Source organism: Pelecanus crispus, chromosome 13, assembly GCF_030463565.1.
Source record: "Pelecanus crispus isolate bPelCri1 chromosome 13, bPelCri1.pri, whole genome shotgun sequence".
Classification (NCBI taxonomy): domain Eukaryota; kingdom Metazoa; phylum Chordata; class Aves; order Pelecaniformes; family Pelecanidae; genus Pelecanus; species Pelecanus crispus.
Window position 1 is genome coordinate 5,094,453 of NC_134655.1, and position 18,196 is coordinate 5,112,648.

At 45.3% G+C, this 18,196-nt stretch overlaps 1 protein-coding gene across 7 annotated transcripts in view; it reads right to left on the bottom strand.

Annotated features, from left to right (window-relative positions):
- Positions 1-7,152, bottom strand: part of LOC104027444 (phosphatidylinositol-binding clathrin assembly protein) — a 33,701-nt gene extending 26,549 nt beyond the window's left edge. For all 7 annotated transcript variants that reach the window (XR_012831607.1, XM_075720734.1, XM_075720737.1 and 4 more), the window contains exon 1: positions 7,023-7,152. Coding sequence is in view for 6 of the 7 variants with exons in the window: in XM_075720734.1 (XP_075576849.1) it covers positions 7,023-7,152 (130 nt within the window). In the remaining variant the exon portion in view is untranslated. The remainder of the gene's footprint in view (positions 1-7,022) is intronic.
- Positions 7,153-18,196: the final 11,044 nt, after the last annotated feature.

Below are 18,196 nucleotides of genomic sequence, written 5' to 3' on the forward strand. Positions count from 1 at the left end.
TTTAAGCCAAGTCTGTGAGCAGCCTGTTGGTTGCAGAGCAGCATTGCTGTTTGTGTGGTTTGTGCGAGTCCTTGGAGAAGGGTAGGTGCTTGGGAAGTTGGGCAACAACCGAATACCGAAGTGTCAGCACCACCGAAATGGCCAACTTATTTGTCTTATTAGCAGTATGTAGAGGAGAGACTACATTATCATAAGCAATTTAAACATAAACTTAGAGATTACACATTGATAGTTTAGGACAAAATACTTCACAGAAATGCTGCACTTAATTTATATCTGTTCTAGTGCACAGAATATATTACAGATGTGCCTTTAATTAAAGATCTGTTTATTAAGAACATGAAGTCCTTTAATTAAGGATAACCGTTTAGAATAATTTAATAACCAGAGTAATTTTAAGAGAGTAGAGTTTTAGATAGTATCTTGTTGAGGTAGAAAGCTATAAAATGCAAATTCTAGTAAGATACTAATTTCATTCTAACAGCAAAGGTTTCCAAATATGTAGAAAACATGCAAGCGGAGATGAAAACTTTCATCCTTATTAGTAAAACATGAAAGTGCTGAACTAACTGCACAAAGAGAGCCCTGAAAAGAAGTTTTAACCAAGCTATACATCAAAACCTTATTGTTGAATAGTATTAAAATATTTCAATATTTACAAATGTGAAGATTCTCAAAACACAAGTAATTCAATAGATGCTGCTCACCACTCATGGCTGTATCATCACCAGATGCTGTGTCAAATTAATGAGTACTTCAAAATTTCTAGAAGCCCAAACAGTCTATAGACAATTGTTGCCCCATATAATGAAGCAGGTCCCAATTTTAGAATTTATACATAGAGAAAACTTGAATTTTAATTCAACAGCCTCAACTACTGAATCAGAACTTTGTTAGGACATTTCTAAGTAGTTCTCTCAAAACACATTAAGGCAAGTAAGTCTTCCTAAATCCAATCAGTTTATAAGCAAGCATTATGAAGATGTTAGGTCTTGCTCAGTATTTCTCATGTAACTGAAGCATCTGTAACCAGCACAGGAATGTTACAGAACTGTTACAAGTCATAATTCCTATTCTCAGTTTATAAAAACCAACCAAACAAAAAAGCAACCAATAAAAACCCCACAAACTCTATACAGAGCAATACCTATAACATTACTGCTAGGTAACAGTTAAGGAAATTCCATTGATCTGCTGAGGTCAAAGACCACACAGATAAGCCTATCGAAAAATATATTCCTGCACAAAGCCCTTCTCCTTCACATGACCACTAAAGCAAGTCACATTTTTTACTGAAGAATTTCAATATTAAGAGTGCTTATTAAATAATAGATGAAACCGGGAGGGAAGATCCAGGTTAAAAACAAATAACTTTCTGCTCTCAAGTCAAACTAGCCAAGCTAGTATCATTCATATTTTGCTAGCACTCTCCACAGAGATTTCAATCTTGTCACCCTCCTGCAAGCTAAGGTGTACCAGCAGATATTCCAATAGACCCTAAGATGGTGCTGAACACCTGGGAGATCCCTTGCATAAACTTATGTCTAAGACTGATATCAAATGTGTTCTTATAGTGCTGCTCAGGCACAGTGTGACAGAAATCCTATTGTTAGCAACTATATCAAATGATATCAACTATATCAAACTGATCACCTCTCCTTAAGCCACACAGCTTTGGCTTATCATGCCATCATAAAGGTTTATTACCACAAAGAGCCATCCAGATGTCTACCTTCAGAAGGGAACAACTGCCTTGTGCTTTGGTACACAAGACTAAAAGAAGTCTTCTGTCAAGTGACAGTGACAGAGTGGAAGTTCATAGACCCCTGGTGCATTTGAGAAGCTCATTATGTTATCGTTTTATTCCACAAGCATTGTTCCATGTGATTGAAAAAGTGCAGTTCCAGTAATTCTGTAAAAGTGCTAGTAAGGTTTTCCAGCATGCGCTACTTGCTTCTGCAAGATGTGAGCCTGACTATTTTAAAAGGCAACCAAAAGGAAATATTTCACATACGTAGGGCTACTCAGAGTCTAACTCAAGCTGTGCTTGAGGTTAGAGGACCTGAATGAGCTGCAAGTCCCATGCCCTTTAGACATGTGCTGAAGACACATACTGGCTCCCCCAAAGACAATTTTTATGGAAGGCACTTAGTACAATTGTGGTCTTTGGTTTCAAAATCTCCTTGAGTGCACAAACACAGAAGCCACGGTTGCCAACACCAAAGAACACATGCTTAGGCAAACCAAACGTCTCTAAAATACTAAACTAAGAATCAACAGTGGAAAAAAATCTCAGTGCATTTTATAGGCCAAAACTGGACTATCCTAAGAATGTATTGCAAAATATCCAAGTTTAAAAAGACTCTTTAATAAGGCTACTCAAGGCAATTTTAAAAATTATTATTTTTCAACTAGTAATAACAAAGCTAGCATCACATTTGAATTCCAGCAATTGAGATATCTAACAAAAAAGGCAAGTGTCATTTCTCTAATATGCTTCTTTTAAGCCTGCAACAGGAATATCTACATAGAAACAACTGTATGGATCCGTTGGCAGCAAAGGAGGAAAAGGCTATTAACACCATACATCTGGAAGTATAAAGGAACACATGTACCTGAGAGGCTGACAGCTGGGCAACTATGATATGGATGTTGGCAGCAAAAACTGGAATGAAATGTGTAGGGCAAGTGATGCTCATTTTCTTATCGCACTACTTATACAAACACTTTACAACTCAAAGCATTTTGCCAATTACCCAGAGGAATCATTCTGACTGCAAGTGAAACTGTGGTGCTATTTCTAGAATGGAATTTAGAAACATGTTATCATCACACCGGAAAAAAAGAAGAAAAAAATCAAACAGCTTTAAACCAGAAGAGTACCATAGGTGTTTTCATGCAGCCTTGGAAGAGCTGTGGAAATCATACTGCCTAGAAGAGTACTGAGGATTTCTCTTCCACAGCTCATCTGAAATACTGGCACATCATCCCTATGAAACCATACAGCTCTTTGGAGAACAGCATGCATATATTCAGATACTAAAAAGACATATGTATCAGGTTTTTAGAAAATTCTCAGCCAGGCACCACCAAAAAATGACATACTTTTCAACTTCCAAGTAACAAGAAAGTAACAATTTTCTTGATTCAGGAGTATCTCTTAAGAGAACTCTGAATACGTAAGTTGAAGACAACCATAACGGTTTAATATTCCCGTATTTCTTCCACTTTGTCACAGGGCTCAAACTGCTTTAAGAATTAAGACCACCTTCCTTAACCCCAGCAGTCTTGAACAAAAACTTACCTTTTCTTTTTGGAAGTTGCACCATAAACTACAGATTACAAAACCATAAAACAGAAGAGCCACTTCAGCAAACTTTCTCAATATAGCCTAAGGAATGCAACAATTCTTGCTGGAAGACTTAATTAAAAGCTAGCACCTGACTGATACAAACATTTTTATGCCCATGTGCTCTTACAGTGCAGATTTGATAGCAATCTTTAAGTTTCATTACTATAATAGCTAAATCTGAACTTAGAGTTACTTTATCAGAAGCAAAGCAATTCACCTATTCAGTCCCACTCCCCCCTAAACAAGGATACATGATGGCCCACAAAGTTTTTTAAAAAGCCTTAAGCGATTTCTAAATAAAAGCCACATTATAGATTACAAAAACATTAACTTATTTTTGTTCAAGTCAAATTTCATCAATTACCATACTGAAAAGCTTCACAGATGACTAAAGACCTTCATATTAAAGACAGCCACCTGTGGAAGAGTTCAGGAGTATTTCTTCATACTCTGCCACCACTTACATACAACTTGCATATCTCTGCAAGAACCACACTGCATCAGCATTCACCCAACAGTCATGAGCTCTAGCTGCCAAAACTAAGAACAGGCAGATACAAAACCAGCCCAAAACTGTGACAGTCATAGGTATTATTGGCAAAACTTAAAGTTTGTGATGATTTGGTGGAGACCTGAACTTGTCCTAAAGTAAAAGGCTCAAGAGCCTAATTCTGTTACATGATACAATTTTACAATACCTGAATTATCACTTCTTACAAGATTTCCAAAGCTTACCTATGTATAGGAGTTTTAAGTTTTGATGAGTAACATGAAGCACAGGAGAGGGGAAAGTAGTTAAGTGGGCAGTATACAAGTCAAACAGGAGTTGTTTTTTCCTTTATTATTGTGTTTGTTTAAAAGTTTAAGATGCAATTAATTTAGGGGTTTGTATTTTCTAAATTTTGGTCTACACATAAGTCTACTCTGCCAGCTACCAATTTGGCTACAGCTTTAATTTATTCTTTTTTTATTATGGCTTTTCAATAGTTAGCCAAGAAGACATACGTCACCAAAAGCGTAATCTAGCCCCACTCCACCGCAATCCAACTCAGAAGGCTCAGGGGAAGTGAGAAAACCCACACTGGGGAAGAAGAGACAAGACCTTCAGGTGCTCCACTAAGAGAAAAGATCAGCTTCTGTAGAACACTTTATGTTATCCTAAAATATTACAAAATACTACAGAAATAGATCTGCCGACTTATTTAGGACACTGTGACCTACTTTAAAAGGAAAAAAACCCCAAGTATTCCCATTGACATTGCTTAGCTGTTTTGGGGGGTTTTTGTGGTTGGGTTTTGGGTTTTTTTTCACTCTTCAAGAAAAATACGACTATACTGCTCAGCAGTTAGTAGCCAGACAAAACCCAAGACTCTCAAATACTAGCTGACACACTGCTTGTGTAACATCTTCCTGTAAATACCCATATCGTAATATTATAGCTTTTCCTGCTGAGGAAACTTGGCAACAAGGGGATTTTAAGAACTAATTCGAATAGAGTGCACAAACTGATACTCCTCCATGATCACCAATACAACTACAGCAACTCTCAAAAATATGTTCTTGGTGAAGCTTTTTCTTGAGCAGCAATTACAAGTAATACCAGATGGTGTAGCATTTTGAACGACACACACATGTAGCGACCAAGGTACAACTAGCAGTGTTTTGCATTAAATCCAAGCTATGTTTTCCTTCATAATTTACTTAAATTGAAAGTACTTGCACTGTATCTTTGAAAATACACTGTGTGATTTTTCCAGAGATTACACTATTTAAACTAGTATCTTAAATGCAAGCAGGTAATACAAGCAAGTTTTGTGTAAATAAGTGAAAAAATAAGGAGTGCCATGCAAAGGATTGCAGACATTTGAAAAGCAGCGCCCGAGTGTGCTCAATGAAGACTGAAGAATGTTCACTGGGATTTTTTTTTTAACCCCCTACAGAGACATTTGTGGTACCATATTTCACATCTTTTTTTCTCTACCCCACCAAAGTGTTCCACTATTTCAGATACCAATTCAGAACAACAAGCTTTTTGTTTGTCTTAGAGAAAAGTCTGAAAAAGTGAATTACACCAAAACACAGAACTCATCTGGCACAGAAGGGGACCTTCAGGAGACTGACAGCTCTAAACAGGTTTGTATCAAAAGATATTCAAAGGAATTTGACAGTCAAAAGGCAACCTCAGTTTAAGTTGTTCTCAAGTTAAGAGTTTTTTCCAGGTTTCCATTTTCTTATGTTGTGAGGGTAACTTATAGGAGATGGCATTATTTTAAGGAAATTTTCAAACAATACACTACATCTTTTAAGCTTCAGAAGTTTTCAAACTATTGAGCAAGCTGTCACCACTTTCTGGCTTCCTGTTATGTTGCCATTTCTGGACTCATGGGTTACCTCATGAAGTTGTTCTACCACAGGCAGAACACAAGACAAGATAAAATAAGGTAACTTTAAAAAGGTATCTTTAAAAAAGGAATTGTTAGTTACCCAGTTTTAAGGTTTTTAATTTCAACACAGTAGCTGCAATACTACTGTAGCTGTACTCTACCCATTCAGATCAGTAACAAATGAGATATATATTTGGTTGTTTTTAACCATTTCATCCACATCAAAAGCTCTCACACAACAAATCTGTATTATCAGACAAGTGCATAACGTCAGAGCACCAAACTATCCTTCAACAATACAACTGAGTACGCTTCTTCTGAAAGCTTGAACAGCAGACTCTCCTTAGTACCACCAACCTGAACGAGTCCTGCAAAACTACCAGCCTGCCCCGCTGACTTTGAAGGAACCAGCATAAAGCTTCATGTCTTCTTTCCCCTCCCTAATGGAAACACACACGCTTACTTCACTTTTAATAGATGGTGAACGGGTATACTGCACAATGTACAAGGTTTCAAGCATTCGGTGCACTTTTGAGTGGTCAAACAGTAACTTCAGTTGCTATCCAGCGACTAAAACCTGAGGCAAAGCAACACCACTGATACTTTTGTAGATATCAAGGGTAGCTTTCTGCATTTCTTCGTGTACAGAAAAGAGTTTTAACATATCAAATATATCAGCGGCAACATACTCTTAGTCTGGAGAGATGTCTTGGTCCACCTTCACCCTTCCCTCTACCTCACTTCAAGTCTTTTTATCTCGTTTCAAGAGCCGTGAGACAAAAAACTATGATACTCCGGGAAATGTTAGAAATATTTAAAGGGCTGCACTCCACCAGATGCACAGCAGGACGCAAGAGCGCTTAAAAATTTAACTTCTCGCTCACAACAGTAAAACCACACGACTGAACCCACCTTTTCCCTAGATGCCGGATTAATAAGCACTACTGTATCCAGAGCACATAAATTAAGCAGCTCTCACCGGGAAGAATTCACAAGGTCGGAATATTTTTGTCTCCCGGGCGCGACAGGGTGTTACAAAGCTCGCTCCCTCCACGTGTAAAATAAGTTTTGAGGAGCAAACCAGCCAGGTTGGCCCAGCTTTACGCGACACCCCCCGCCCCAGGTGCAGGCGGCCGCGCTCGGCGCTCGGCTCGGCTCTCGCCTCCCCTCCGCCCGCAGCAGAGGCCACGCCGGCTGCCCGGGGCTCCAAGCGGCTGCCGGGCGGGCGAACGGCGGGCCCGCCCCGGGGCGCAGGCCGCAGGCGGCCACCGCGGGGTCCTACTCACAGTCCAGGTGCTTCTTCTTGGGGCCCATCACCTCGTGGGTCGTCGCCTTGCAGACGGCTTTGGCGACGGCCGAGCCGGTGACACTGTGCTGCGCCGCCGTGATGCGGTCGGTGATCGACTGCCCCGACATCGTCGGCGCGGCCCTGGCGGCGGCTCCCCCCGCGGACCCGCCGCGGCGGGCAGCAAGGCCGGGGCAGCGGCTCCCCCGAGGCCGGGGCGGCGGGGGCGAGCGCAGCCTCCCCGGGGGAAGGGCGCCGGCAGCCCCCTCCGACGCGACGCCGAGCGAGGGCGACCGGGGAGTCCTCGCCGGGCTCCGCCTCACCGGCGACGGGAGCGGGGGCAGGACTCTGCCCGCGGTGCGGCGGCGGCGACCCCTCGCCTCCCGGCCCCGCCGGCTCGGCTGGCCGCGCCCGGCTCTGCCTCCTGCCGCGGGCTGCGCTCTGGCTTTCCCTTTCACATTTACACTCCCAGACAAAATGGCGGCGGCCGCGGCGGCGGCGGCGTCAGGTGACCGCCCGCCTCGCGCGCCCGCCCCGCGCGCCCGCCCCGCCCCGCCGGCCCGGGAGCGGGCGCGCGCAGCGTGTGGCGGGAAGCCGCGCTCGGGGCGGCCGCGTGCCCGGCGGGGCTCCTCCGTCACAGGCGACGTCAACCGCGCGTTTGGTTGGGAGCGGGTGACGTCCCTCCCGCCGGGGCGCCGGGCACCCCCCCAGCAGCGCAGGGGTCCCTCCGTCACGCGGCGCGAACCTCCGCCTCCACCGGCGCATTGTGCCGGGGGGCTGAAATTAAAAAAATAAACACTTGTCGGTCGTCGTTGCGTTTCCCGTGACAAAGTGAGCGCCGGCCGTGCGCTGTCGGCGTGCTGGCGGAAACGACTCGCTGGCGGCAGGTTTTGGCGGGCCAGGTGTTCCCATGTGCGGCGACGTCGGCGTCTGCAGGGCGGCAGAGGCGCGAAGGGCCTCGTGGCATTGCTGCGCGCGGCGGCGAAACTCCCTCTCGCAGCTTGCGGAGCAGGAATGAAAGCTCCTCGGGAAACTCTTCTCTTGCAGACTTTATTTGCAGAAGCAACGTCCGTAGAAAGCGCCCGACCTTAGTGTTCAAAAAACGGTGATGTGGCACTTGGGGACATGGTTTAGTCCAGTCTACCCTTGATTGGCTTAGAGTAGACTTGGTAGCGTAGGTTAATGGTTGGACTGGATGATCTTAAAGGTCTTTTCCAACCTAAACGATTCTATGATTCTATTCTATGATTCTATGACCTCCCTTGCTGAGCCTGTTGCGTGTTCTGCTTACGAAGCAGAACCCCGCGTGGGCCGTGCCCGGCGGCTGCGCTGTGTGCCTGGTTTTGAGGAGATGAGTCTTCAATTTACAATTACACCAAAGAACCAGGCAGGACAGGAACTGGGTGATGCGTCCAGCCAAAAATGGGGGGGAGGAATGGCAGTTCACCATACGTGTGTGTTCACTTGTTGGCCGTTTTCTGGAGAGCAAACAGGAGCACGGGCGAAGCTTTTGCCAGGTGCGACAGTGGCTTCTCTGACGCGGACGCCGGCCCGTTGCAGCTGGTCGGTTACCAGGAAAATGTTTCAAACTGCCATCGATCACGTTAATGGTACAGCGCAAGCAGGGTTAAACAAACAGCCTAGAAATGATGGGCTCTGCAGCTCCCCCGGTCCTCCTAGCCTGGCTGTCTTCGTACCAGCTTATTACTTGGCTAAAAACACAAAAGAGGTTTTGTGGTGGGTTGACCTTGGCTGGACACCAGGTGCCCACCAAGCTGCTCCATCGCTCCCCTCCTCAGCAGGACAGAGTGGGGAGAAAATGAGATGGAAAAGAACTCCTGGGTCAAGATAAAGGCAGTTCAATGAAGCAAAGGCTGTGTGCGGAAGCAAAAGAAAACAAAAGATTTATTTTCTACTTCCCATCCGCAGGTGATGTCCAGCCACTTCCCAGGAAGCAGGGCTTCAGTACGCACAGCGGCTGCTCCGGAAGACAAAACTTGTAATAACGAATGCCCCCCTCCTCCTCCTTGCTCTTAGCTTTATTGCTGAGCAGGCGTCATATGGAATAGGAATATCCCTTTGGTCAGTCTGGGTCAGCTGTCCCGGCTGCGTCCCCTCCCAAGACCTTGCCCACTCCCAGCCTACCGGCCTTTGGAAATGTTGGGGAGCCAGCTCAACACCTCCAGCTACCCATACACAGCACAGCACTGCGAGGGCTGCTATGGGGAAAATTAACTCCATCCCAGCCAGACCCGATACAGTGAGGAAAAAAAATGCAGCATCACTACTACTCAATCAGAACACTCAGATTTCCCATGCCATTTCATGGAAGAGTGTTTTTTTGACTTCTGCATTTGTAGTACATTAATATAGGTGTGAACACTTGTACAAACAGAAGATCTGTGAATACAGCGATAGTTATTTTTAGGTTACAGCTTTGAAGAAAAAACACAAGAAGTAAGGAGAGTAATAAGGAGGCAGTTGAATATGAGTGTTATAAACAAAAATCTAGCAGCTTCTGACAGTCAACTCATATTTTAGGGTGCTGATTAAAGCTTTATTGCTTACATTATCTCTCAAGTGAGATGCTCCATAAATGTGTGTGTTAGACTGCCAAACACCCAACCGTCTGTTATTGCATTACACATATTTAAAGCAATAAAGCAGGAAACGTTTCCATCCACAGTACTGGGTATTTCACTAATACACAAAAATTTCCTGTCTTTTCATAATATTTGTAAAACACAAAGGGCATTTATTAAGTGCTTCAGCACATTCCTTACAGGCAACTAGGCGACCACAGGGAATGAGGACTGCTGATAGGTCTTCTTACCAACACTTATGTAGTCATGCTTAAACCATCTTCATACCCAACAGATTTATACATTCTTATCAACTACTATCCCCTGTCCTTTAACAGATAAATATTATTCTCCCATTCCATGGGTTTCTTCCACTACTCCAAATGTTCTTAAGACATAAGAAAGAAATTTTTTACAATGAGGGTGGTCAAGCACTGACACAGGTTGCCCAGAGAGGCAGTGGAGGCCCCATCTCTAGAAACATTCAAGGTCAGGTTGGACAGGGCTCTGAGCAACCTGGTCTGGTTAAAGCTGTCCCTGCTCACTGCAGGGGGGGGTGGGCTGGATGATCTCTAAAGGTCTCTTCCAAACCAAAGCATTCTGTGATTCTATGGTTCTATGATTCATAAGAACAGGCCTTGACTTGGGCCCCATCTGTGAAGATGAGTGCTGAGGACCAGAGAAGCAGCATGTTCAACTGTTGTGCACCAACACCTGATTGGTTTGGGTCATCGTTGCACTTGCCCGGTTCCTTGCAAAACTCACTCTTCATCTGGTCAGTTCATTCCTGCTACACTACTTCCTACAACACACAATTCACATCACAGATTATTTTTCCCCCAAGGTTAAATCTCCTTGAGACACACACTGGGTCTCCCCATCCTCCTGCATTACCCACCAAGTACACACAGGTCCTTGAGCAAAAACAATCCCATGAATGTGCTTGCCTTTTCCCAAGGGAGGAGCAATTCCCCAGCCTTCCCCAGCCACTTCCCTGCGTGCACTACCAGGACTTTATCTCCTCCCACAGTACATAAGGGTTTTGTTTGGGCAGGACCAGGACAGTTAGCAGATCCTCTGGTGTTAACCAAGCAAGTGGCTTCTGCTAAATTTATATCCCAGTGCTTCCACGCCCCATTGTCCAACGCTCTCAACATAGTCTTTTAGCAGTCCATGATATCTCTGAATCTTTCCAGAGGCTTGGGGGTGATAGGGGATGTGATACACCCACTCAATGCCATGTTTCTTAGCCCAGGAGTTTATGAGGTTATTTCGGAAATGAGTCCCAATGTCTGATTCAACTCTTTCTGGGGTACCATGTCGCCACAAAATTCGCCTTTCAAGGCCTAAGATGGTGTTTCGGGCAGTGGCATGGTTTACAGGGTATGTTTCTAGCCAACTGGTAGTTGCTTCCGCCATGGTGAGTATGTAGCGCTTGCCTTGGCGTATTTGTGGCAGTGGTCTAATATAGTCAATTTGCCAGGCCTCGCCATATCGAAAACCCAGCCACCGCCCTCTATTCCAGAGAGACTTTACTCGTGTGGCTCGCTTGATTGTGGCACATGTTTCACATTCATCAGTGACCTGTGTGATGGCCTCCATGGTCAGGTCCACCCCTCAGTCACGAGCCCATCTGTATGTTGCATCTCTCCTTAGATGTCCCGAAGTTTCTTGGGCCCATCAAGCTACAAATAGCTCATCCTTATGCTCCCAGTCCAGGTCCACCTGAGCTACTTCAATTTTGACAGCCTTGTCTATCTGTTCATTTTTTCCATGTTCTTCAGTGGCGCGGCTTTTGGGCATGTGAGCATCTACATGACGTACCTTTAGAGCCATGTTTTCAACCCAGGCAGCGATGTCCTGCCATGATGCAGCAGCCTGGATGGGTTTACCCCTGCACTACTGGTTGGTCTTCTTCCACTGCTGTAGCCACCCCCATAGGGCATTAGCCACCATCCAAGAGTCAGTATAGAGACAGAGTACTGGCTGCTCTTCTCATTCAGCAATCTCTAGGGCTAGTTGGATGGCTTTCATTTCTGCAAACTGACTTGACTCGCCTTCTCCTTTAGTGGCTTCAATGAGTTCTTGTGTGGGACTCCACACAGCAGCTTTCCGTTTCTGATGGTTCCCTACAAGACAGGATCCATCAGTAACAAAGCATAATGCCTTTCATCTTCTGATAACTCGTTATATGGTGGTGCCTCTTGGGCACGAGCCATCTCCTCAGGCAATGCTCCAAAATCTCTGCCTTCTGGCCAGTCCATGATCTCTTCCAGGATTCCTGGGCAGTTGGGTTCCCCTAGCTGAGCTCATTCCCAAGCTCAGCAAAATAAAGAGATAAGCAGCGCAGCCAACAAACTTCATGACCCACACAGGAGCTTGCCTCTTAATAACTACTGTAACTATAGCACACAATACAAAACTGCTGTTGTCTCGGGCCCCACATTGGGTGGCAAAAAGGACTGTGGCGGGTTGACCTTGGCTGGACACCAGGTGCCCACCAAGCCGCTCCATCACTCCCCTCCTCAGCAGGATGGGGGAGAGAAAATAAGATGGAGAAGAACTCCTGGGTCAAGATAAAGGCAGTTCAATGAAGCAAATGCAAAGGCCGTGTGCAGAAGCAAAAGAAAACAAAAGATTTATTCTCTACTTCCCATCCGCAGGTGATGTCCAGCCACTTTCCAGGAAGCAGGGCTTCAGTACGCACAGCGGCTGCTCCGGAAGACAAAACTTGTAATAACGAATGCCCCCCTCCTCCTCCTTGCTCTTAGCTTTATTGCTGAGCAGACGTCATATGGAATAGGAATATCCCTTTGGTCAGTCTGGGTCAGCTGTCCCGGCTGCGTCCCCTCCCAAGACCTTGCCCACTCCCAGCCTACCGGCCTTTGGAAATGTTGGGGAGCCAGCGTGATGCTGTGGAGCACTGCTCAGCAGTAGCCAAAACACGGGTGTGTTATCAACACCTCCAGCTACCAATACACAGCACAGCACTATGAGGCTGCTACGGGGAAAATTAACTCAATCTCAGCCAGACCTGATACAGGTTTAAACAGAACAACAAAGGCAAGCAGGGATGGCTCCCAAGCGGACCTGTCTATCTTTTGATACTGTTGAAAAGCACGATGGCACTGTACAAATATTAGCAGTCCTATGATCTGGTGTGGGTAATGCTGTGAATGAAGGATTTCAATAGCCCTAAGGGCATAAATGCGTTAAAACATGGTCACTGCTATTAAAATATTGAACATTTCCTGTTCTGGAAAAAGTTACAAACTCTTTAGTCCGACTGACAGCAGGCAAATTCTAGCTGCCTTATTTTTGCCTTAAGACTTGTAGTTTCTGGAAAAAAATTATCTTGAATCTTCCAAGCCTGAGGAAACATCAAAACAGTAAGAAAAGAAGAGATGGAAAGATTAAATATGCATTATAAATGTCTACATCTCTTAGGGCTTGTCTAAACAGGGAAGGTATTTCACAATAAGTGAGGGTGTGAGCTGAAGCACAGCAGCTATTCTGTGCTACCTCCACCTCCAGCAGGGACTCTCTTATTTTATTCTGTTTCAGAAAGCCTAAATTTCACATAAAAGTGCCTGAGTTGAGTGTTTCCCATTGCTATGGCTCTGTCTTTACTCCGTGTGCTAGTCAGGCCCAAATATGAGTTCAAATGTCCCTCTTCAGTCAGCGCATTGACTTGCCCCAGGTCCAAGCCATCCTGTGCGCAGCGTGGATGGCTGCAGATCACGCCCTTCAGCACCGACATCTGCCCAGGCTAACGCAACAAACTGAGCACAGTCTGTAAAGCCTGAAAGCTAACGGGTAGGAAATGCAAGTCAGTTTTTCATTGGCGTTCAGGCCATCTCAGTGGAGTGCTCTATAGATGTGCCTTCTTTCCGTTTAATTCATTAATTAAAGAGAGTGCCTGTGTAGTTCCTATTCCAGACAACAAATTACACTGGGATGGGATACTCGGAAAAAATTATTCCAAATCATAAAGTGTACCATAGGTGCATTTGTCATGGTCATAGAAGCATAGGAAAGTGTATTTTGGGATGGACCGGTCATGAGCTATAGCTGACCCCAAAGGAGGGCTAGCCTCGAGGGTGGATTGGGTTGCTCAGGTCCCTGTTCAGAACAACACTGGAGATCTCCAAGGTAGGAGATTCCCCAACCTCTCTGGGCAACCTCAATGTTCATATCCATTGTCAATCTGGTATTGTTCACATTTTTCAAGACTTACGCAGATATGAGACTATTGAGACAAGTGATGTCTTAGGAATGTTAGTGAACGAAAAGGAATCCTTGTCAGTATAGAGAGGAGGAAATCAGTGACAAGCCAATGTGGGCCATCATCTATCCACCTTAAGAGACACATCTACATTTCTGATGCAATGCAGAACTTTATTTTGTTAGCAAGAGAGTGTGTCTGGGTGAAATTCTACACCTTTTGAATCAGATAAGGACAAAGAAGTACAAGCTACAACCCCCTAGGGTGGAGTGGCAAGGTGCATTCATCATCCTAAATTAAAGATGTATTTACAGAGGGTTGTGCCATGACACCATGAAAGATACACAATTAGCTACACAAATTGTTGCATAGAAATTTAATTGAGAGGTATGTAAATAGCTCCTAGGGAGTAATGGAGCGATACCTTACCGACCTCTCCCTCAGCTCCCCAATGCCAAACGCGTCACCGGTCCCAAGGAGACAAGGAAGTGTCGATGTTTTTAGGGCTGAGGTTTCTCCCTCACCTCGCCCCTCCAGCACAGCAGAGTGAGACGAGGTTTCGTGTGTTTCTGCAGGAGCCGTCCGAGCCTGTCCGCTGGTCGCTGCCTCGGTGGTTCTGGCAGACTACAGCCAGAACGACAGCACATCTTACATGAGGTGGCTGGCAGTTCTTGTGTTCACACCACATCAGTACCTCTTTGTAATACTCCTTGCCCGTATCGCTCCCCTTCATCCCTTTCATGTGAAAGCAGTACATTATACAATGTAGTTTAGGTTGCTCCATTAGCAAGTCTTGCTCTTAGCCACTCTTCCTGCACCTGTGGGCTTCAGTTCGTGTTTGTAAGGGTGAAAAACTGGACACGATATGTACAACTTAAGCCTCATTCGTCTTGCTGCGCTGTGTTTACTGTAGGGTGCGTGATGAGGGCTTCAGAAAGGAGACAGGAAACATATTCCAGACATGGACATGTATAAATAGAGCTGGGGAGGTGGTGGCGGCGGAGGGAATGGGGCGTTCCTGGGCTTCTGCCATGACTGAATGACACAGATGGTTTTCCAGGGAAATGAGTATTTTAGTAATGAGTAGTGAACGTGCTTCGGGCTGGCTGCACCTACAGCCCTGGGAATGCAAACAGTTTAGCAGCAGGTTTGTCAATAAATACCATCTGCTCAATAGCACTGAATCCAAAATATTACAGAACCTACCTTACCGGTGGCTGTTGTTTCGGTAGACAGAGGTGAGATAAAAATCACTACTATATTTTTTTTTTTGTAAATACTGTGATTGATAGTACTCAGCGCTTGTCAGGCCACACCTGGAATAGTGGGTTCAGTTTTGGTTCCTGCTATACAAAAAAGGTGTGGACAGGCTGGGGAGGGTCCAGAGAAGGGCCACAAAGACGACCAAAGGACTGGGAAGCCTGCCATAGGAGGAAAGGCTGAGAGAACTGGGTCTGTTCAGCCTTGAGAAAAGAAGGCTTAGGGGAGACCTTAGCACCATGGTCCAGTGTTTAAAGGGTGGCTACAAAGAAGATGGAGACTCCCTTTTTACAAGGAGTCACATGGAAAAGACGAGGGGTAATGGGTACAAGTTACTCCTTGGAAGACTCCAACTGGACGCAAGAGGAAAATTTTTTGGAATGAGAACAATCAGCCATTGGAATAATCTCCCCAGGGAAGCGATGGATTTCTCTAACATTGGACATTTTTAAGATCTGGCTGGACAGGGTGCTGGGCCATCTTGACTAGACCATGCTTTTGCCAGGAGAGGTTGGACCAGATGATCCTTGAGGTACCTTCCAACCTGGTATTCTATGATTCTATGATTTTATAATTCTATGATTGGTATCTAAAAATTATAAAACTCTAAATTAAACCAGACTTGTTCAATCCCGGTTTAGACCTGGGAGAATTAAACTGTTGCCATTAGCTTTTTTCCTGGTGGACAGTAAGGTGTGTCCACAGAAGGGTGGGCTGTAAGTGAAGCTGATTCTCACACAGTTTAGGACACTGAAGTGTCTGAGAAACGCCTCGCTTCCACGGCTGCCCGCAAGGGAAGGAAATGCAACTCTGCCAACAGCAGCGGCGGTGGCGGCAGCAGAGCCGGGTTTCCTGGGTGCTGCAGTGGGGGCTCGAGGCTGATTTCCTGCCCCGGCGCTCCCGTCCCCAACCAGAGGTGAACCCCTGACCCAGCCTTTCTCCCTGTGGGGCACCAGAGTCCTTTCTGCCTGCTTCCCCTTTTTCCATGACTTTTGCTGAAGCAGAGCGTCTTGGGGACCTTTACTGCTGTCAGATGTGGTTGAAATTGGCTACTGGATGCGAAGGTTTCTGGCAGAGAAATGAGACATGAGCATCATCTCAAAATCCTAAAACCAGAATGAGTTTCAATGCTAATTCTTACCTCAGCAGAGACATGGGAGGAAAAAAACCCACACACTGTTGTCCAACTTGGCTTTATGGGTACCATATTCTGCCAGTGTCTTTTAAAGATCTTCGTTTTCCTCTGAGTTGTAAAATGTGGATAAGAATTATAGCTCCAGAACTGGGACTCTCTACAGCTAAATTCATCTGAGCCTTGCACAACTGCAAAATATGAAAAGATCAGATCATGAGTCTGTCGTTGGAGATTGCCTGGCTGAAACTCAGACTCGATGTTATGTCTGAGTTAGGTTTTTAGTGCAGGATGAGACAGAATTCCAGGGCCTGAATAAGCAGCTCTTTAAAGGAATAATTTAAGAGAAAACTGTAATGTAAAAATCATGAAACAAGGAAAAAAAGTGAAGATGCAAAGGAAGATGAGTGCCAAGGAGTGGAGTTCATGGCTCACGTTCTGTATGGAAGGACAGAAGTGTCATACAGAGAGGAATCATGAACGAGACAGGGGAAAAGAAAAGTTTGCTGGGAGAGTAAACCGTAAAGGATCCTTCTTTAATGGAGCTTGCTTATTTTTGTGTGAATCTGGAACAGATCCACTTACCTTTATGTTTCATTGACATCTGCAAAGTTTCTGAAATGTAGAGAGTGGCAAATCAATTTGGCCTGAAAATGGCAAGAGAGAAATTGGTTGGAGGAAATTTACTCTTAGAAAAAATTGCACCTGCAGCTGCCTGCCCGGGTATTGTGCTTAACACAAAAAATGGACCATTTGTTTTTCCGAGAAGTTCTATGATTGAGGCTATGCATCATAAGGAACAAGTAAGAAATAAAAAAGGCTGCAGTAAAAATATTTAATGAACTTTATGTGCGGTTTCTTACTACATTTTCTCCATGCAGTCTAGTATCTGGTACGGTTTCTGGAATAAAGGAGGGGGGATTTCTGCTTCCAGAAATCAGGCCAATGCTCAGAAAGGTAGAACGTGTCTCCACTGAAAAGCTTGGCAGCAGGAGACGCTGCATGGCTGGAGAAGCGGTGCCGAGAGGGGCTGGCAGCTCTTCCAGAAAGGTAACTGTGCCTCCCCAGCCCGCTCCCGCTCCTGCTCCCAGCTCCCCGGGGAGATTCAGCTCTGCGCAGGGGTGCAGTGCAAGGGCCTGTGAACGCCGTAAGCCCTGCTAGACGCGTCCTGTGTTGATCGCAGATAAAGCCCTTTCCTCCAGGACTATCAAGAGACCCTGAGTTGCGATGAGGTTTGCTTCAGGAATGGTTTTGGAGCCCACAGAATGCACCAAATTGGACACAATCCCTGGGGCTTTTAAGCCCCTTTTCCAAGTGCCCTGCAGACGTGAAATTTGTGCTCAACAGAGTACGACTGGTAGCAGTCACCCGTTGGCTTTCTCATCCCGTCACATGAGGGTAAGTCATGCTTCCCCTGCCCTTTCCTGCCACCCAGCTCCTGCTGCGGAGCCCTGGCCTGGGGCAGGGCTCCGTGCCGGGAACCCTCGCAGCCATCTCCAACTTCTGCCTCGCAAACTGCTGGTGAAGTCTGAACTTTTAAATTGCTGACTTTGTACAGAGAAGGGAGAAAAGAAAGAGGAAAAGAAAGAAGGGGAAGGAAAAAACAATCTGGAGTTATGCCAGAGTTGCACAAGTGCTGGGAGGCAGAAAGGCAGGAGCCCCGCAGCCGCCGCTGCGAGCAGCTGGCTGCCGTTCCTGCCCTTAGACTAATCATATTCCCTGCAGGTGTATTGCTGTCAATAATGACATATTTGAGAATATTTCTGTATTATTTATGAAGTACTGCTCTGTAAAAGAGTTTCTGTTTGGTAAAGAAGCTGTTCTGATTCTTACTGCTGAGCATTTCACCCAGGTTCATGGAAGTGCCCTTTCTTTGACTTCTCTGCTTGACGTTACAATTCAGTATTTTTTTTAAAAGAGAAAACAAAGTAAACACTGCAGTATGATGTAATTGGTGTAATATAATTACTTTAACC